We start from the raw sequence: 21,998 nt of genomic DNA, 5'->3' as shown, positions 1-21,998 counted from the left end.
TCCTCACATTCTGTCGCACCTGAAAATGACTTTAAGACTTGGTTTTAAGGGATTGGGTTTAGATTAGGGTTTAAGGAATTCATTATGATTGGGTGTCCTCATTACGCTGCACAAACGTGTGTGTGTGTGTGTGTGTGTAGAAGAGCACTGCCCCAGTTAATAGTTAAGATAGTAGATTCATGCTTGTGGGTGTGAGAGAGAACGTACATGAACATGACATGGAGATGTGGAGAGAGAGATAACGAGGGAGAGAGAGAGAGAGAATATGAGGACCATAGCTGTGTGTGTGTGTGTGTGTGATAGAGTTACATGGAACATGGAGTACAATAGTGTGATTGTACCTGTGTCTGAAGCTACTGTCTCTGTGTGTGTGTGTGTGTGTGTGTGTCATTCACAGGGAAAAATGCTGACTCCTGAAAGTGACAGCAGTATTCTTCAAACTTGGTAAAGTTGTTGACAAAAGTGCTAAACTGGCAAAAACTACCACCCTGATGACGTGATGGAAACTGTCAGGCTGGAAATACTTACACGATCTTACACAATTCACACAACGCAACATGACAACGTCTTTCATTAGAGCTCCTTTGTCTCGTCTTTCAAATTCTTTCTAAATCTGATCTGTGGGTATGTCTGGGATTCATGAACCCAGTGGGGAAAAAACAACAACATGACGATGTTACAGCGCTACGTTTGTTTTCCACAAACACTGAGCCTCCAGAAGGAGGAAAATCTCATCTCAGCTGTTTCCTCAGCAGCCTCTGCAGTGGTCACACCCCGGAGCTCATGACCCAAAGTAAGGTTCAAGACCTTTGCTTCGTCACTCCCCATGGCTGACCATAGTCAAGCACTTATGCTGCTATCAGAGATGCACTGACCTCTGGACTCCAGACATTTTCCAGAACCTCTCCTCACACAGCACATTCCCACTGGTGAAAAAACCCATATATTCCCGGTTTGAATTGGTTTTCTCATCAGTGTTTAATCGGGATTCACTCCCAAGTGTTTTTATAAGCTTTGGTCTGCATCAGTGGGAATGTAAGACCCAGGTGAACATACTCTTTTCTTTGTTGTCTGCTCTATTTTTGCACAGAGATGCACCGTTTTCTAGAGCAAAGCTATGACATGCATTCATCTTCTTTCTAAAAAAAAGCCCTAAATATCATTGATGTCATTAAGCATATTGTTTAAACCCTAACATTATCACTGCAGGCTATGGCGTTGTCCTTTTGTTTCCAGTATATCCACGACGTCACAATCCACGCACAGGTGACACAGGAGTGAAACAACAACCGAGGCTAAAGTGAGCTCGTGTGAGAACACAGTGAGGAAACCAAGCGTCCAGTCTCCGACATGTGTGATCCAGACACCAGCCTCCGTCTGGATCCTGCAAACATTCTCCTGCTGTTATAAACACGCTCTCTTTATATGTAAAAAAACCCCAAAACTCCAGAATTCTGGTGCGAAAACAGCGAAAAACTGTGCAATTATTGCACCTGATTAAGGCCCTTTATTATTTTTATATTAATGCTTCTGCTTTTACACCATTCCACAAAAGCACATTGAATACACAGAGCTGCAGAGGCTATTAAAAAGGTAGTAAAAGTAAACAGGAAATTGTGTTTTCTGTTTTCAGTTGAGTATTATAGTGTATGTCGAGTTTGCCCGCAGCATTAAAGTCTGAACCTTTTTTTTTTACGATCTCTCTGTTTCTCTCTCCGCATCTTTGTGCAAACTCTGCTAAAGGAAGTCATTTAAGAATGAATGAATAAATGAATGAATGAATGAATGAATGAATGAATGAATGAATGAGAGCCCAATGTCTACAAGTGCACTGGACTCAACTCAACCTAGCAACCGCGGAGCACCCCCTCCATCTTGGCACGTGGCCCTGCAACCATAGTGGCACACGGGGGGGGGGAGTCTCAAGATCAAGGGTGATATGGAAATGTAGGTAAGAGGGGATTTCTTTTATCCAAGTCCCCCTGAAACAGAGAGACAAGATAAGAGGAAGGAAGGAAGGAGGGAAAGAAGGAACAGTGGGAATGGAGTCAATCTGGGAAAAGGCAAAAGAGGCAAGCAATGTATGAGGGAGACATACAGAGAGATCAGGATGGAGGGGGGGATGCGGAGATGAACAGAGTGGGGAGGGAGGGAGGGAGGGAGGGGGTTGGCATTGGCAGAGCCAGGAACAACAGAATGGGATGAAGGGAAAGATGAGAAGCTATCAGAGGGAAGGGAAGAGACAAAGCTGTGGAACGAGACAAGATGCTGTAAAATGATAAAGATCCTGATGATGATGATGATGATGATGAAAGAAGAGAGAGAATGAAAGGGGTGGAAGGACTAAAGAAGAGGATTATGAACATAGAACAGGCAGTGGGCCAGTGGGTTGTTAGATTATTGTGTAATCCCACACTAAACCACACTCACACACACACACACACACTGTATCACAGACATAATGCATTCCCTAGACCCTTATCCTAACCCTTAACTATCTCAACTAAAAGACTAACCTTAACCCTTAACCTGACCCTGACCTAAACCTAATTCTAACCCTAACCCTTAAACCGTGTTTTAACCCTCAAAAAGCCACTGAAAGTTTTGCAGAGCAGCCAAATGTTCTCACAAAGTCAGGCTTGAATCAAGACTTTCATTAACTCAGACAGCCTAATCCAGACTTTACCACTTACTAAATTAATCAGCACCTATTTTGATTCTTCATTAAAACAGTTTTTTTTTTTTTAATTGAATTAATTAATTTCTGATTGTTTCAGCTTCTTCAATATGAATATTTTCTGTGTAACAAAGAACACATTAGAACTAAATCATTGTGGTTTGTGGACAAAACAAATCTTCATTTCCAGGTTTGAAAAACACTGATATCATGAAAACAAATGTTTCCAGAAAATAATCAACAGATGAATCGATTATGAAAATAATTGTTATTCACGGCGCTAAAAAAAGTCTAAAAAAGGTCCATCACACACACACACACACACACACACACACTGCGGGGCTTAAGTGTCTGACTGGACCCACAGTTCTGAATTGGAATATCTGTTAGCGATCCAGAAAGTTCCTGGCTGGCACTTAGTGTGTGTTGCCATGGCGATAGCTCCAAAAAGGACAAGTGAGAGAGAAAGACAGAAAAGAAATGTGAGGAAAGATAAGATAGGAAGAGAGAGGAGCAGGGATGAAGGGATGGAAAACTCAGACCAGAACCAGGCGAGGCTGCACACACACACACACACACACACAATCATGCAGAGCCAAACCACATGTTCAACAGCTGCATACAACCAGAGCCTGAACACACAAACAACAGCGCTCATTGGCTCAGAGACGTCACTACTGCTCCATCATTGGCAGACAAAGAGCAAAACAATCGTCTGATTGGCCTGCAGTTAGCCACGCCCACTCTGTCGGGGGGATCAAAGGAGCGGGGCTAACGCGACACGGATGTTAGTATGAAAGCGTATAAACAAACACGTGCGGCGCAGAGCTCACGTCTGCTCCACTGGTTTGTTTGTTTGAAGTGTTATTTTTATATGGACCATAATTCTCCATGTTGTGTTAAATGTCCCGCTGCTTGTATGTCGCTCCTCTTTCTGCCTCTTTCTGTTGTTGTCAATTTTAATCTGCCAGTGCTTTGATTTAGGAATTAAAGCGAGACCTCATGTCTGTGGACTCAGCTTGCCGCTAACATGACATCAAATCAAACAAAAGTAGCTTTGTTGTACATGAATATTGGGTCAAAGCATTGTGTTTTCAACAGAAGAAACCACATTTGTTTTCTTCTACTCTATCCAATCTTGTACAAAAATGACATATTTAGTAAATGTATTGTTTAAAAAAAAGTGAAGTATAGTGTCATGAAACTTTAAAGATAAGACGTTAGCTTTAATCACCAACTTGTTGCGAAGACTCTTCTAAGACACAAATGTGTGTGAAATGCAGAGAATGACATTTTTTTTAAATGTATTTTCTCTTCTCATACTGTTAATAATTAGTTAATAATTAGTTATTTTATGAACATTTATTCTCCAAACGTCCGAGCATACCATTACAACCAAACATATGTCAGTTTATTGTCAATTCTAGCACGAGAATCTATTTGAATCAGTTCATATTTTTTCATGAATTCTGAATTTTTGAAGCTAAAATCATTGAGAAAATCTTTTTTTCTTTTTTGTAAAAAAAAAAAAAAAAAAATCCGATTTTTGGAATTATCTGCCGGGCCACACACTGATGTTGGCGGGCCAGTTTTGGCCCACGGGCCTCCAGTTGCTGACCACTGATCTTCAGGCAAGTACAGGTGTTTGTACTGTTTTTAAAAAGTCACATTGAATTGGCAATTAAAGGAAATGCAAAATAAGTACATTTTAGGTGTATAAGAAAATATCAATACCCAGCCTTTTGACTTTCTCCTCCTCTTCTTACTAGACAAATAAAAGTGTGTATTGTTCATGAATTTAATATATTTACCAATCAATCATTGAGTATAGTACCTCAATATATGGTAAGATATCATATCATCACCCGTGCATCATCATATGTATCGTACTGCAGTGTACACAGCCCTATAGTATGGGGAGACGGTGAACTAATGTAGAATCGCTGAATTTCCTTCAGTATTCGCCATTAAGAAAGTTGAATTACCTGCAAAGGCCTCTTCACAACAAAAGGAACCAGTGATAAAAAAACTGGTACAAATAAAAAAAGAATAAAAAAGAATAAAGCAGTACCAAAAACTCGTACCAAAAATCTGTACTGTTTTAAAATTGGGCACCGCTCTACCTCGCACAGTGGCTCAGCACCAAAAAGCTAGAGCCAGACACTGCAGTCCATTGTATTCCACAGAGAATCTTCACTTATGACCATATGATGTCATCCTATTTACATAACTGATGCAGCTATCGCCATCCTGCCTACACACAGTGCGGGGTAAACCCAAGCAAGATCAGGGATCACGGCTCCAACCCACACCACGGTGAGCTAGAGGTGGGCTAGATATATCATCTAAGATAATATCACGGTTGTTGTTTTAAAGATATGCAAATGTAGTATTTAAATGACTTTGCAAAAAAAAAAACTTCTGTGCAATAATTAGTAGCATAAGTCACTTTTGTAAATATAATCCCTATTTTCTTTACAGTATTTAGTTCCTGTACATGTCTAAATATATAGTGTTGATGTAAATTGCATATCTTATTTTATTTTATTTTATCTTATCTTATTTTATTATTTGTTTCTTAAGGTAACCTATGCCTTTCTGTTCTGTCCTTTGTAACATGTATGTAACTGCACAAGTGAATTTCCCCGTTGTGGGATCAATAAAGTACAATCTAATCTAATCTAATCTAATCTAAATTAAGAAATGAGAATGTATCCTCAAGAGCTCTTCCATATCTGTAGCTCATTTCAGGCAAATCATGCAACGGTTCACCAAGTGGCACAAGATCCTCAGAATCATTAGGGTCCATCCTTTGGAGACCATGAATGTCATGTATCACGAGTATGGATAAAGAAAAACATAGCAACGCATAAAAAACTGTTATTGTGTTATTGTGTTATTCACAGTCCAGAAACCAAACACAGGCTCTATAAATTACAATCACATGCCCTCATAACTCACAAACACAGTTTTATTTTTGGGGGCAGAAACCCAGTAAACAAGACAGATGTTGGACCACCACAGTGGCTCCTCTGTCTGGATAAAAGGTGAAATACAGTATTTCTAAATCTGGTCCTGGGCCCTTTTTCTTTTTTAAGCTGCCCTCCTGCTCTCCCTCTCCCTCTCCCTCTCGCTCTCATCCAGGCTTCACTCTGAAATACACAGCAAACAGAAAGAGAGATGAAGGCAGCTGTTGCTCTGATGGAATCTTCCAGAATGGCTTCTTTCCTCTTGTCACTTCAGGACGTTCAGATCCTGGCCCAGTTCAACATGACTAATCACCTTCAGCGGCTCTCTGTGACAGCAGCACACACTGCCAGCCAGACTGATTCATTGGGCGGGCAGACATGATCCAGGGGGAGGAGGAGGAGGGAGGGAGGGAGGGAGGGAGGGAGGGGAGAGAAATCAGGAACAAAAAGAGCTGTAGAGAGGAAAAAGGGATGGAGGCAGTGCAGAGCAGAAGACCATGCAACCATAATGAAAACCTAGTCCCTGGAGAGCAAGAGACTGGAGCTTTTCCTGTCGTATTTTTGGATCAAATGACCAATCAGAACAAATGACTCAAATGGTACAATCCATAATTCGGCATAAAATGTAGTTTGTTAACATATAAAGGTTACAAACTATGAATTTCCACCTGATCAACCTTCTCTGCATCATTCACTCATCTCAGACGTTCATATGAATCTAGCTTTACCATCAAGAAATGCTGATTCAAAGGGCTTGTTCATGCATTTGTACCTCGTGCTGCAACTAACAACCGTTTTTTTCATCAATTATCTATTTTTTCATTATTCTCTTTTTTTTAATCCATGCAATGTCAAAAGAACATGCATGCAAACATAAAACACCGCTCAAAAAGTAAGGAAATGCGTGTTTGGTTGGGGAATAAATCTTGTAGCGTTGGAGAACCTGTTTTTAATGGTGCCACATTTGTAAGGAAAATGCATTTGTGGGATGAGCAGCAAGGTTGAGTATGTGGGGTGCGCCCGTGATCTTCTCTGCCAATGCCAAACAGCTTCTAGTAGCCTAGGTGCTGACTCAATCAGGTACCTGATTGAGTCCAGATTCTGCCAACCACAGAGCGAGGTTTATCAGAGACCACCTCCAGTATCTGGGAATGGAGAGGATGGAATGTTCTGACCTCAAACCCCACGGAACCATGGTTCTTCCACATGCTACTGAGGCCCCTGATTGCTCAATGAATAAATTGATAAACTGATAAATGTCCTTTAATCTTCAGACTTCAATCATCCAGTCCACGAAACGACACCGAGCAAGAGTCAATGGCAGAATAAGCCAAACATAAAAGAATCCTGATGCACTCAAATGCCTTGTTTCTTTGAAACGTAGGAGCAAAAGAAAACGCAGAGAATATTCACATTTACTTGCTTTCATAATTAAAACAAATCGGGATGGTGAATATTAATTAATTCATTCACTCGCCACACAACTTTCATTCAAATAAATCTAGTTTAAATTCGAGCTAAGAGTACGGCCATGCTTGGGTGATTTAAATCAGATAGAAACAAAAATGCTCTCACTCTGCATGGACTGTGAAAAATGAAATGGATGCAGTGGAAGAAATCAATCTGAGAACTTTACGAGACTGGAATAAGAACAGGGTGATCAATCAGAGTGTGTGTGTTTAGGCATTAACACTCAACTTGAACACTGACTAGTTGCTATGTTAAGTTAAGTTAAGTTAAGTTAAGTTAAGTTAAGTTAAGTTAAGTTAAGTTAAGTTAAGTTAAGTTAAGTTAAGTTAAGTTAAGTTAAGGTGAGGGTTGGGCATTAACTGGTTAAGGCTATGCATAAGGCTTTGTTTGGGCTGTTTAAATGAATGCAGAGTCCTCCAAAGGATAGCAGCATGAACCTGTGTGTGTCTGTGTGTGTGTGTGTGTGAGAGAGAGTGAACGCACACATCACAGATCACATGTCTTTGCATGAGGTTAGCGGTCATTTATGAAGCAAACAGAGACGTTTCAGTTCAGAGACACAAGTGTGACAATAATAAAACATCAAGGGCACAAGTCACCCTGAGTACAACCCTCCTTCCCTCCTTCCTTCCTTCCTTCCTTCCTTCCTTCCTTTCTTTCTTCCCTTCTTTCATAAGGGCAGCTAGAGGCTGAGCTCCAGTTTTCTCAGCTGCTCTGAGGTTCTGAGGCCCGAGCTCACAAAGTCTTTCAGTTAAAAGTTAAAAGTGTAATTTAGAAGAAGAAGTTCCAGCTTCCAGGTAAATAAATTCTGCCTGACACACGTGATTCTAACGGTCAGCTCTTCATGGAGTTCTGCAAAGGCCTGATAGCGACCCGGTCATTTGACTCAGGTGTGCTGGTGCGAGGCGACGTCTAAAGTCTGCCCCACACTCGAGGATAATGGGCCAGACTTCTGGTGGCGTTTCACATTCTTTTAACCACGTCCACGAGCTTCCTAAGGGAAGGATGAACATGAACGCCTCGGCCCAATCCGGATTAAAAGCCCAGTTTTCAATGTCGACCTTAGACACAGGCGTTTCGAACAAGCCCCGGAACACTGACTCACACTTCTGCCGCTTTTCTCTCTCTCTCTCGTCTTCTCGGTCAGATTTGAAAATCCTCTAGTGTGGGGCAGACTTAAAGCATGTAGGGCAGTGGGCCCCCCCGAGGACCAGGACTGAGAAACACTGCAGATAAGAACATTATTCATTTTACTGACAGTTTTAAAAAAAAAAAAGGCATACTGTGCATCTCTGTTATCTTGGCAAGTACATGTATCGAATCAGGACTCGGTATCGACAGATAATCGACAGTAAAAAGATTAGATTGTGATCAATGGACAAAAAGCTGCACATTTTTCAATTATTCCCGTGGAGATCTGGATTTAAAGGGACAAGCTGGAATGGGTGGGTGGGTTTCTATCTTTCACACTGGTTAATATTTGAATAACTCAGCTATACTATGCTCGTATACGTTTGTTGTTTGTTCTAATGATGCTGTAGGAAATGTGACGTGGTTTAATGAAAAATCTATATGAAATCTATCAACTTTTCAGTATAAACCTGTTTAGACTGAGTCAGCATCAGCATCAGCAGGTAATACAGTGATTAGAATCAGACCAAACAGGAAAGAGTGGATCTCTGCGAATAAATGACATGAATTCCAGACTATATTAATAATTAAAAAGTGAAGCACGCTGAGGTGAGTTACAGTTTGTCTTTGAATGTGATACCAGACTCCTCCAACATCTGCTCACCACATCAGACGATGACACACGCTCACTGATTCTTAAATTCCTACACAACCGTCTGTCTTGTCAGTTATGCAGAGACCTGCGGAACATAAAGCTTGTCTTTCATCGCTGCTGTGTCTCTGTTTTAATTACAACTGTTTATCATTTGGTTTTACTAATCAATACGCCACTTAAATTGCCAATCAATCAGGGATATTGTCAAACTGCTTGCCCGTCCGCGCTCGGATGAGAGTGTGTCACAAATCAAGTCACCCAGAGGCCTAAATCATATTATATTACTTTTTAATAAACTAGAAGTCTAATAATTCAGATTTTAGATGGTAGAATGAAATGATGTGTAAATGAATTTTCCCTGTTTGGGATCTGCTTTGATCCCAAACAGACTTCCCATCCAAGAATATGGCAGAATTCTGTGAGTGACTTTTCCTGTGAGCAAAATAAAATGTCATTCATCTCCTTTCTACTCTTCTTCTTTCCGCCTGTCTCCGTTTAGAAAACAGTGATTCCAGCTGGTTTCCTGTTGAACTTAACCTAAAATTATTCATCAGATTTATGGGCTGCGACGAGAATGATTCACTTGTGAAAGTGGCGGCAGAAATGCAGTTTGAGATTTTTACAGAAATGGATGTCTACTGAGTATAATTAGCCCCGCAGCTAAAAAGCACATTTTACATAATGAGAGGAAGTCTGGCGACTTAAAAATCACTCAGTCACTAAAAGCTGCTCAAACTAACTGAGTATACATTTACTCCTTTCACACAGCAATACTGCATTTCTGTTGTTAAGACTCTGGAGTTATAATAAATGAAAGTGCACTTTCTGATTCAGCCACAGCAGCATCAGCTGTAGCTGCTGGGTAACACACCTGCTGTCAGGCTTCTGCAATGATGCTCCACCCTGAAGAGAACCTGTTAGTAAGATCCTGCAGTAACTACGACCCCATTCAATCCCGAGGGACTGAATGGTCCCAGTCTGTCCTGAAAGCGTCCTCAGATGGATCATAAAAAGAGGACACACGTGTCCACACTCCTGAGCTGCATGAACGCAATCTGTCCTCGGGACAAATTACAGAGCGCTTCCATTAGACGACGTCTGAGTCATCGCAGCAGCACTTACATGTTAACCAGGGTTCTTGTATTTACCGTAACCCTTCCGTTACTTCTCATAACCAGAACTACACCCTACACCGTTTGTGATATGTAGAAAATTTTAAAACTGACTGACAATCTGTCCAGGGTGTCGCCCCACATCAGCTGAGATCAGCACAGCCCCAACCCGCGACCCTCATGTGGAGGATAAAGCAGTAGAAGATGGATGGATACCGGAAAGCAGAGAAATAGATCTTTGCGCCCATATACTCATGTCATATGTACAGTATACGTATACATATGACATATATCATTATATTCCGTGGAAGGCTCGTCCAATCACAGACGAGATTCCCAGTCAGCTTCTCAGCACAGTAATTCCTAAACGGTTGAATAACTGCCAGATATGCAAAGTGAAAGTTATCTTGGAATAAAGGGGGCAGAAGAACTCACTTATTGAGCATTTTTTTGACAATTCTACAGCCATAAAATCAAAATAAATCGACCTGATTATCATGATGATCTTAAGATGAATGTTAAATGTTAAAGGTTATAGGCTGTTGGTGTTAAATTAACTCTTTCCTAGGGGGCATTCTACTCCAATCCAGTGATTTTGACCAATATGGGACAGATAACGATTCCCATCCCTAATTTTTGCTCAGAATGCCCATCCCTAGTCAAAATGTGGCCTATGTGTGCATGAAGCAAATGCCTAGTTTCTTCTTTCCAAAGGAACAGAGGGAGATTTTACGAGATAAAGCATCAAAATAAAGAGACGACAACAGAAGTGGAAGATAAAGACTCCCGTCTGCGTCAGAATATTGTTTAATGGCCTTCAGTAAGTCAGGAAATCACGTGTGCACATACTGTACAGTACAAACTGTGAGTGCACGTATCAGAGGTCAACTATATAATATGGACTCCCTGCAGCTGTGTGGGCAGCGGTCCAGCAGCAAACATCTGTTCAGCTGCAGGATCACACATTTACTGCACGAGCCTGTGTAGAGCCACGCGTACATACACTAATGCAGGGCCAGACTCACCATCTGTCGAGATGCATGTACGTACACATGACATGACAAATGCATACGTGGTGATGTTTTGTTCCTGCACACAGGAGCATTAACGGACAGCAGTGTAGTCACCACACGGTCCACAGTCTGAATAATCACTGCACAAAGACATCAGTCAACACAGCCTGAAACTGTTTTGTGATTATGGAGGCTCATGTATTTTTTATCAAATGGAAGCTAGTTGAATACCTGAGGTTATTTTCAATATGTTTACGGTGGAGCAACACCAGCGTTGGCTAAATCGGTCAGTTATCACGCAGAAAGTCTTGTCTCTTGACATAAGGGATGAGCTGATACGATACTAAATATCACTATTGTTTAGATACTGGACTAACTCACTGTGTTTATATATATACACATATATATGTGTATCTATTTTTATATATATACATATATGTGTGTATATATATATATATATATATATACATATATATGTGTATATATATATATATATACATACATATATGTGTATGTATATATATACACATATATACATATATATGTGTACGTATATATATATATATACATATATGTGTGTATATATATATATATATACACACATATATGTGTATGTATATATATACACATATATACATATATGTGTATGTATATATATATATATATATACAAAAGGCTTATTCCAGTGCTATGAAAAATAAACTAATTTATTTCAAAACGATTAGACACTTACACAAACATACTTATGGATACTATACTCTATTGTATACTTTCTGTCAATAAACCATCCTAAATGTTACACACTAGACCTTTAAGGTAAAATGGTGGCCAGAAGTATTTTTCTAGAAATGATGCCTACAGCAGCTTTAACTGCAGGTTCTACAACTCATTACTGTAGAACTGTAGATATTTGCAGGATTAAAGGATCTGTTAAAAGCATCGATCTGTATCTGAACTGACATTTCAAAGTCTTCCTTCAAAAACCCAGCTCTAGATAACTGTTTATTCTGCAGCCACTTTCAACTCACCAGACATTCTCACATGTACTCATGCTCCATACTCAGTCCTGAGGGTGTGTCGGGGTGTGCGACACTTTTTCCCAAACTGTGAGTCCACACCCAGACTCTGTCACAGCCCTGTTCTTAGTGGCTATGCACTCGCAAAGTAAGAGCACCGGCATTCATTCAGCCAGTCCCGGGGGGAGGGGGTGGGGGGTCATTTCTAAAAGATTCTCATGTAGGCTACAGTAAAACCTTGTCCAGACCATGTTTGTTTGAGTTTGAGAAGCTTAGTCGGGAAAAAATGCACAATTTCCTGCCTTTATTAGCAGCTCAAACATTTCTGTGAGAGCAGTGAGAATCTAGCCAGTGTCGTGAATTTCAGGGCGTGAGTGGAAAAAAATCCTGTGTGGAAAGCGGCGCCGTGCACAGAGAGGCACAGTCACACTCTGCAGCCGCTCCCGAGGAGATGCACTCACCTCTCCAAGCCAACAAGCACCCACATATGAATTCAGCAGTGTGTTAGTTACATAAAAAAATATTCTCAAGCGACCTGGCGTGGCCGTCCTCTCACTCTCTCACACACTGCACAGTGATAATATAAATTCCCACAGTCTGTTCCGTACCTCTCTGAGCCAGTACTGTGCAGATTGGAGAGAATATAAGGTGTCTGAGTATGTATGTGTGTGTGTTACAGGTCTTACTCGTGTTGTGGGGACCTACGTCTCATTACACACACACACACACACACATTATGGGGACACAAATCGAGTCCCTATGACGTCAATTCTTGCATTTTCAGGTTGTATCGTGAGGAGTAAGTCTGGAGGGAATGATTGTAAGTCAGTTTAATGTCCTCTGAAGTCATGGAAACCAGTGTGTGTGTGTGTGTGTTGTGTCAGCAGTAGGTGGTTAATGCCACTAATGCCCCCTTCTGTAATCGGTGTGGATTGAACAAAGGTGGTCCCGCTGTGCTGCCCTTCTGATTTTGTGGGTGGTCTTTGTATCCAGACTAAACCCTTTAACCCATTCCCATTTTTAATCCATAATATCTGCTGTGTAGCCACTATAGAATAGAATAGAATAGAATAGAATAGAAGTCCCACTTCCTTCTTTTCTTTTACTTAACTTTCCCCTCATTTCATTCTTCCCTGTTGTTTCCCTGCGTTTACATTGTTTTCCTTTAGTTCACTCATTAGAGACATAATGCAGGTTTACATACAGTAGACACTGGCGCTTGTGAGTGGGAGACGAGAGAACCAGAGCACATTTAACTTGATGTGAATGGGGGCAGCAGAGTGCATGTCTGGAGAAATGTTGATTCAACCCTATCTCTGTGGGGACACGTTGGCTGGTCCTCACAACTTTAAAGGGCTTTTTTTCCGGGGTTGGTTTTCATGTCAGAATCGGGTTTAGGAGAGAAAATGTTTCATAGCCTCGTACAAACAGCCCGACTTTAAAAAAAAGAATCATCGTGTCCTTCTTTCAGTGGTTTACCATGCTGTCAGACAACGCTCGTCACACTGTGACACACACACCTTCCATTCAGCTATCCCTTTATTTCATCACCTTGTTCTCTCTTTCACCATTCTCATCCTTTCATCACCCCACCCAGCACCCACTGCCTCGTCAAAAAGCACCCTCCCTTCCTCCTCTGACCACCAGCGAGCGCTCTGTCGTCCTCTTTCTTTTTCGGCCCTGACTTCTCTTCCATTTTCCTCCAAGCAAAAATTTCAATCCACCTCTCAACTTCTCACTCACTCACTCTTCCCCCCATCTGTTCTGTAATTCAATCGTGGAGCCAGCAGCAGCAGCAGCAGCAGCAGCAGCAGCAGCAGCAGAGGGAGAGGAGGTGAGCGATGATGCTCTGGAGGGAAATGCAGTGTCGTCAGTCAGCCACATTCTCAATATCACTGTATCATTTCTACGTTTCCAAGATGAGACTGAGACCGTATCATACTCGGAAATCTGATATGTTTTCATTGACAAATGAAGGAGGGAGAGAGAGTCAATCTAGAGGCTGGAGGCTTAAATCCAACACAAAACCACTGTCGAGAGCGTTGCCATATGAATGCAGCGATCAATGCAGCATCATGCCATGAAATATATAGTTTGGTTGCAGCCATGTGTCATTAAGTGTGAAATATTCACAGGATGCGATTAAAGAGATCCACGCGTGCACCACGGTCCCCGATCTCCTTTCCATCACTCAGGAAATTTAACCCGAGTCTGCACCAAATCCTCATAAGAGCCTTATTATGCAGTGTATGATGTAAAAAAAAAACACTATTTTTCCCTCAGTGAAGCACAGTATTTGCAGACAGAACCCAGTTAGTCACGATGAAGAGTCTGGCTGACAGTATGTGAAGCTTCCTCTCCGGCTGCCTGCTCCTTTGTGAATGTGCACTGGTGTAGATGCAATCATCTGCTCTGCTCGGCTCTGCCATCAACACAGAAAGATTGTGTGTGTGTGTGGGGGGGGGGGGTGATGTGCTGGTATCTAGAATGGTCTGTGAGCACTAGCATCAGTATGCTCACCGACCAGTCTCGGGAGGAAGAAGACAGGCGGTGTTGTGTTGTCATGTAAGCAGGCGGCAAAGGGACGGAATCTGTGCCAGAGTCTGTATCATAATCAAATCTCCTCTCACACACACACACACACGACAACTATCAATAGTGATTACACCGTCAGGGTTGACACACAAACAGTGAAACAGCCCATTAACAAACACAGACCTCAGGTCACGCTCAAGGTCTGCTACATGTATCGTATACAAACACAAACACACACACACACACACACACACGCGCACACACACACACGCACACACACACACACACACGGCAACTATCAATAGTGATTACACCGTCAGGGTTGACACACAAACAGTGAAACAGCCCATTAACAAACACAGACCTCAGGTCACGCTCAAGGTCTGCTACATGTATCGTATACAAACACAAACACACACACACACACACACACACGCGCACACACACACACGCACACACACACACACACTGCTGTGACCTCGTCTACTGCCATGAGCAGAAGGCTCGATGAGTGACAGCAAACTGATGATGGCGCTCCAGATGGTACTAGATGTGTTTGCACGAGTGCATGAGGTCGTGTGTGTGTGGACTTGTAATCGTGACCTCTTTAGGACCTTGTCAGGACCAGTAGTCCTCACAGAGACCAAAACTAATTTCTGAGGAACTGAATTGAGTTTGGGACTAAGACTTGAATTGTGGTTAGATTAAGATTAGGTTTAGGCATTAATTTTATTTATTTCTTTCTTTTACAAAATGAACAACCTGAACTTTCTTGAGAAGAATAAGTGCAATTTCAACAATATTATATTCCCTACATTTACCATTTAGTACAATATTTACCAGTATTTCACATTGTCCATTAGATTCTAATCATGTGCAATTTTCACAAATTCATTCCTCTAGTGGACCGATTCTGGCCCACGGGCCATATGTTTGACATCCCTGGTGGTTTAAGCGCTTCAAATGAATTGGAAGTCAATGTAGAGTCTTAAAAGGATAGGAAAGCAATCTTAGCTTCTGCTTGACACATACACTGCACACGTCTGTGCACACACACGCACACACGCACACACACACACACACACACACACACACACACACACACACACAGCTGTCCTGTGAGCTTTGTGTTTAATGCTCGATGACAAACAGGTCTGTGTTAACAGCCTAACGTTAGACTTCCCTGCTGTTTGACTGGGAGTCTCGGCTTCACTCTGTCATTACTGCTAACTCCTTCTGCTCTGATTGTTTGTTTTTTCCTGAAAGTAGAGACCACATGGCCGCCTCATGTCATACCAGTGTCCAGCAGACACGCCATAGGAAATCCATCAAAATAACAAGGTCAGCTCCTAAATGCATGGCATAAATGATTCAATTCAGTGTAACAATGACACTTAAAGAGACACAGCAGTGCTCAGTTACTAGTAACCACCGACCGGGTCAGAGGAGAATGACCACACTGCTTTAAGCTGAGGACATCTCTGAACGCACAACACGTCAAACTTTGAAGCAGCAGGTGTCCACGCGGGTTCTGCCACTTTATAAGGTGTCATGTGTACCTAATAAAGTGGCTGGTGAGAGTACAGCCTTAAATAGACCCCTGAGGACTGCTTTTAATTACTGACAGATCATAATACTCCATTTTTCAGCCAGTAAGCTGTGTGTTCTGTCTCTTTGCCGCTGCTTTAAATCCAGTCATTTTCCATTCTCCATTTCCTACAGACCACTGATGACTGGATGTGATTCAACGGACCTTTCCTATAGAATGTGACTGAGGGCTTTACCTGTCCTCTTTATGTCTGAGAGGACATTTCCTGCTTGAAGTGATCTCCGCTGTAGCTTTAAAGGCTGTTCTGTGATGTGCTCTTGGAAATATTGTATTCCCATGCTATTTCGGGCACCATCTATAAGTGACGGACTCTACTATCGCTCATTGAGAAAGAGACATCAGTGTTTCAGGAGTAGACAGTCGGCAGACTGCGTCTAATCCGGGGGGTTTCCTGTGCTCCTGTACCTGTTCTTGTCAGTGGCTCCTGGCGTAAAAAATGCGTCACGCTGGTGACTTCTAAGTGTTTTTGGGCCGCGTGTTGCACGTCCTGCAGAGTGAGCTTTGCAACCTGTGACATCTCCGTGTACCAGTTAGTGTAGTCTAATTTAAAAGCTGCTTTCTGTACAAAAAACTACACGGCTAAAACATTAAAAGAGAGAATTAAAAGAGATTTAACATTTGTAAAAGTAGAGGTATGTTTTTCTCTACAGATATGAGATAATTTACTCATTCTTTATCTGTGAATTTGCTACGATTGCAGCCTCAACCCTGTAAAATAACGGAATATTTCAGCTAAACCATCCTAAATATGCAGAATTTGTGACCATGTACAAGATAAGCTTCCTAGTTTCTGTTTTCTACCTAGACAAATAACATTTGAGCAAGCTTACAGGAAAATAGTCTGTGCTATCAATTTCTGATTTAATCTGCTTTCATATGCAGATGTTTGTTAAAACAAAAAAGAGATGAAGCAAGAAACTTCCCAGATATGGACGAAAAAATCCATTTGTGGATGTCGTTTCTAAACTTGCAAGTCAGAGTTATTCTCCTGTCTCACATTACTCATCAGACTGTCCTGGTCCACATATCTGCTGTCTGCACAGAACGCTCAAAAATGTCGGCCGCTGCCTCCAGGGACTAATTCATCACTAGATGATATAGCCAATGGGTTCTGAGATGGAGAGGATTAGATAAATAATTGGAATCCCTGTGTGTGATTGCAGACAGTTCGAATGAAACATCAAAAACAGGAATTTGAAGGCTTTGTGTTATTAAAGCTGCAGTGCATCACTTTTAGAGGAGGATGTTATTCTGCCTCTGGTCGCTCTTCATGAACAGAAGCATTCATTAATCACGTCATCATGTTGTGGGGCCGCTGGAGCCAAGCTGACATATAGGACTTAAGAGGGGATACAGCGTGGACGGGTCACCAGTACAACACAGTGAAGTTTGGTTTGGTTAAGGACACAATACCTCGGGAATACAACAAGCTCACACTCTTTGGAGGACACTCGTTGTACGGCGCGCCCGTCAACATCATCTGTGCTACATGTGGAGATCTGCACACCGCCCTGTTCACTCTGCAACAGTGCCGGATTACATTTTTTTATTTTTTATTTTTTTATCTCTGTCTTATTATTAACATATTTTAAATAGGTATTTAAAAATGCTAACTCTATACAGAAAGGCCCTCACTCAGACCAGGTGTGAACCTGGGTCTTTTTGCTGTAAGGCAACAGTGCTTGCCACTACGCCACCATGTGGCATTATAAGTAACATTATTTGTACGCTGTCAAGCACTACTATCAACCCTGACTGAGGGAGCGTTTGTGTGTGAACACCTGCAGTGCAGAGGCAGGCGGGGACAAGAGGCAGTTCTCCAGTTCTCCTGTCAAGCTGCTGAATGACTGGGAGGGTTTTTTTGTGGCTGCTTGTTGGTGTTTTCATCCGTCTCACTTTACTGTTGCTGTGTCGACCTTAAACAAATCACTTCCTGTGTGCAGGAATGTTGCCAGGTGACAGCAGATTTAAACACTATACGCTATACTGAGGAAACAGAGAGAGAGAGAGAGAGTTGTGTAGAGCTGATAGGCTGCATCAACACCGTGTGAACTCATTTGACAATGGTTTGAATAGTGTTTACATTACACTCAATCGGTCAAACTTTATTTATACAGCATTTTTCCTACAAGGCCATGCAGCTCACAGTGCTTCACAGGATAGAAACTAAATCGACGAAAACAACCCGCCGCCCACCGCCCAACAACTGCTTCTGCCAACATATGGCTGGTATTATGTAATAAAAACAGCAATGAAGAAGTGAAGTATTAAGAAGAAAGGAAGCGAAGAAGTGAGGAAACGCTGTCATGGAACTCACAAAAAAGCCCCGAGGGAAAACACTGGAGACTCAAATATTAATGTGTGATCTAAGCAGGAGGTAAAATAAGGTAAAATAAGAGAATTCAAAACATAAGTCGTAACAGACTAAATGTATGGAAATAGATAAGAAATAAGTCGGTAAATAAAATTCCTAAAGTTAGTGCAGGCAGCCACAATCCTGCAACGTTATTTGTAATCAACACAGGCTCATCTTATTTAAATGAGGCCCACCTGCCGTCTGAAGCCTTCTCTGCTGCGAGTGCCAGGTCAGACACTGCAAATCTGTCTGACTGGAACCATTTCAGACTTTGGTTTGTGAGGAGACCGCGTTAAACCCCAGTGAAGTAAAAACAAATGAGTTTAAAAGGAATTCCAATGAATCACTTACTTTGTCTAAGTTTTAATGCTTTTAATCATGCAGTTCGGCCACTATACAGCCTCCCTCCCTCCCTCTGTCCCTCCCTCTCTCTCTCCCTCCTCAGCCAGTTCTACATCAGTGCATGTGTCAGTGTGGCTACTCTCTCTCTCCCTCTCTGTTTTCTCTGTACTGCCCACACATCAGAGTGGGCTGTGGAAGCTGAACACTGTTGGTTGTTGTAGGGCAACGTCCACTGCAGAAAATAAAGAATTAGAAGAGCATAGACGTACAGAACAGAGTATAACAATCAATATAATTACATTGTTGAATACTGTGGTGATGGTGTGACTTGTAATAAAGTATATGGTGCAGGTAAAACAAATGGTTTTCCATTATTGATGAATCTGTTGATTCTTTTTGCTCAATTAATCGAGTGCATGTTTGGTCCAACGTCTTCAAATGTATACCAAAGATATTCGGTGCAAAGGAACCACAACATGTTCATATTTAAGAAGCTAAAATCACATCAATTTGTTTTTAAATTAATTAAAATAAAATAAAACAAACTGACCCACCCACACCAGTTAATCATTTATCAAAGGTTCATAAGCAGAAATTCATAATTTTCATTCCCAAAACACGGCCAAATAAATGATATCTTAATGCCCCCCCTAAGAAAACACATTTCTGTATTACCTGGATTGTTCAAATAACATATGAGAGCACTTTCAATTTAAAATGTCTCTCTGCCCACCATGTAGCTGTGTTATAGGGGTGTTGCTGTGCACATATTTAGTGATATTGCATATGTTGACATTGCCATAATGATACTTAAATTAAAATTGCGCTTGTGTCATTGAAAGCAAATTTGAACCCTGAACCGTCACAAGGCCACTGGCGTTATCTCTCACTCCTGAGAGTGAGGGTCACACAGATCTAAAAACACAGCCCTCCCTCTACCAACGTCACCCACCCACCCACACACACACACACACACACACACACCCTCTGTGTGTGTGTGCTGCAGTGCACTCAGACTGGGGTCTTGAGATGTGCTGTCAGTCTCCAATCACAGCACTAATCATCTCTGATACACCTCGATGCCTACAACCCCTCCTCTTCCCTACACACACACACACACATATACAATGCATACATCATGGGCCTTGTAGTAGCATCTCTCAGCGACGCTGTGTGAGAAACAGCCTTCAGAGCTGGTCCCACACAACCGTTAGATGGTGTCTTTCAACAGAATGCCGTGTTCTGTGTAGTATAATTAGAGCAGAGTGGAGAGTGGAGAGTGGAGGGTCTTACTTGCTTTCCCTGGCCGGGGCCTCTGCAGCAGCTTCTGCACGGTGAGCAGGTCCTCGGTCTTCACCGCCTGCAGCAGTTCCTGGTCCTTCCCCATCTTCCTCTCTGAGCCTCTCTACTCCCACAGCATCCTCCGACACGGCGGCGCTTCAGCCCTGCCTCACACCGCGGAGGGTGCGTCCACCGCGGCCACGAAAAGAACAGCCCCCCCCTCCTCGTCCTCCTCCTCCTCTTCCTCCCCTGGTCCTTGTCTATAGTAGACCCTTTGGGGGCTCTAGCATGTGGTGATGGAGTGAGGGAGGCTGGAAGAGAGAGAGAGAGGGAGGGATAGATTAAGAGGGATGGAGGGATGCGCTCGGGTATCCCCGAGTGCGGCGCCACTGGATGGGGATGAGACCCGAGGCTAGTGGGCCCTTCCAGATGCCAGTAACAGCGCGCTGGCGTCGCGTGCGTGATATTCTGAAGGTAGAGATAAATGGTCTCGCTCGCTCGCGCTCCTCATCTGCGATAGCGGCTGCTCGCGCTCTCTTTGCAGCTGCGCATCAAAACAACAGCGAGCCGAACTGAAGGCAGCTCAGTCAGCGCTGGCTCGAGACGTAAAGCGCACGGACGGAGCGAGAGAGAGGGAGAGAGAGAGAGAGAAAGAGAGGGAGAGAGAGAGCGCACACTGCGCGTAAATGACTGTGCGTCTTAGAATCGTGCGCGCGCGGTGTCCGTTTCTCCCGAGGTTGAGCCGTTCTCGTGCTCTGCGTCGTAAACACAATCCAGGGTTAATGTCGCTGCCGCTGCTGCAGCCATCGCATCTCCGCGTGCGCTCGCGTTCTCTATTTGGTAACGATATTCTCCGCGTGCGGGGGCAAGGGTGGCGGAGGGGGGCACGTGCACGCGCCCGCGCGCTCTACAGCTGGCCCAGCTCTTACCGCTAAATGGCTCGTGCTGCAACTTGGGGGCGGACCAGGAGCATGGTACTCTCCCGCCTCCTCTCTCTCTCTCTCTGTTTACAGAGAGGCTGCAGAGATTTCTTCAGCTACTGAAGAGTTATCGCATAAAAAACGGGTTTCACTCGTTTTCACTGCAGTTTAATTACAATTAAATAATAACTAGGTGCATGGGGCCCAAACTGAGCGGGGGCCCAGGAATGATAATTTTGTGAAAATCCACTAAAAAAAATATGACATTAAACATAAAAGAGAGACTTCAAGCTCAGTATTAGTGCACTTAATGAAGTCAAAGAAGAAAGAATAGAGGGTGTAGTTTGGTGTCATGTCAGGTCACTGCCCAGTGCCTGCAAAATCCCTTGAAACGCCCCTGTGTAACTAACAGTAATCCTAACATGCATCTATGTTTAGCACAGAGGCAGACATTGATGAGCTCTGCATGTATTTATTGATAAAAAAAAAAAGAGTTGAATTCTGATTAGAGCCACACGGTTGGTGTGGTGGTTAGCACTCTTGCCTTTGCAGCAAGAAGACCTGGGTTTGATCCCTGGTTGGAACAAGGGCCCTTCTGCATGGAGTTTGCATGTTCTCCCCGTGTGTGCGTGGGTTTTCCTCAGGTTCTCCAGTTTTCCTCCCACAAATTGGACACTCGAAACTGACCATAGGTGTAAGAGTAAGAGTGAGAGTGAATGATTGAATTGTTGTTCGTCTTTAAATGTGGCCCTGCGATGGACTGGTCATCTGTCAAGGGTGTACCTATCTATCGCCCTATGTCAGCTGAGATTGGCACAGCACCCCTGCGACCCTCTGGTGGAGGATAAAGCAGTAGATAATGGATGGATGGATGATGGCACTAGATTGGTTCCTAGGGACACAAATAAACTT

General features: G+C 42.7%; 1 protein-coding gene across 8 annotated transcripts in view; it reads right to left on the bottom strand.

Moving 5' to 3' along the window:
- caskin1 (CASK interacting protein 1) overlaps nucleotides 1-21,078 on the bottom strand; it is a 117,973-nt gene extending 96,895 nt beyond the window's left edge. For 5 of the 8 annotated variants that reach the window (XM_058652863.1, XM_058652865.1, XM_058652868.1 and 2 more), the window contains exon 1: nucleotides 20,179-21,078. In XM_058652863.1, the coding sequence (XP_058508846.1) occupies nucleotides 20,179-20,272 (94 nt within the window). In that variant the 5' untranslated portion in view covers nucleotides 20,273-21,078. The remainder of the gene's footprint in view (nucleotides 1-20,178) is intronic. The other 3 variants (XM_058652869.1, XM_058652870.1, XM_058652871.1) reach the window with 1 other exon arrangement.
- Between the last annotated feature and the right edge of the window lie 920 nt (nucleotides 21,079-21,998).

This window comes from Solea solea, chromosome 16, assembly GCF_958295425.1.
Source record: "Solea solea chromosome 16, fSolSol10.1, whole genome shotgun sequence".
Taxonomy (NCBI): Eukaryota; Metazoa; Chordata; class Actinopteri; order Pleuronectiformes; family Soleidae; genus Solea; species Solea solea.
Note: the sequence above shows the minus strand (reverse complement) of the source record. Positions and strands in the feature narration are given on the sequence as shown.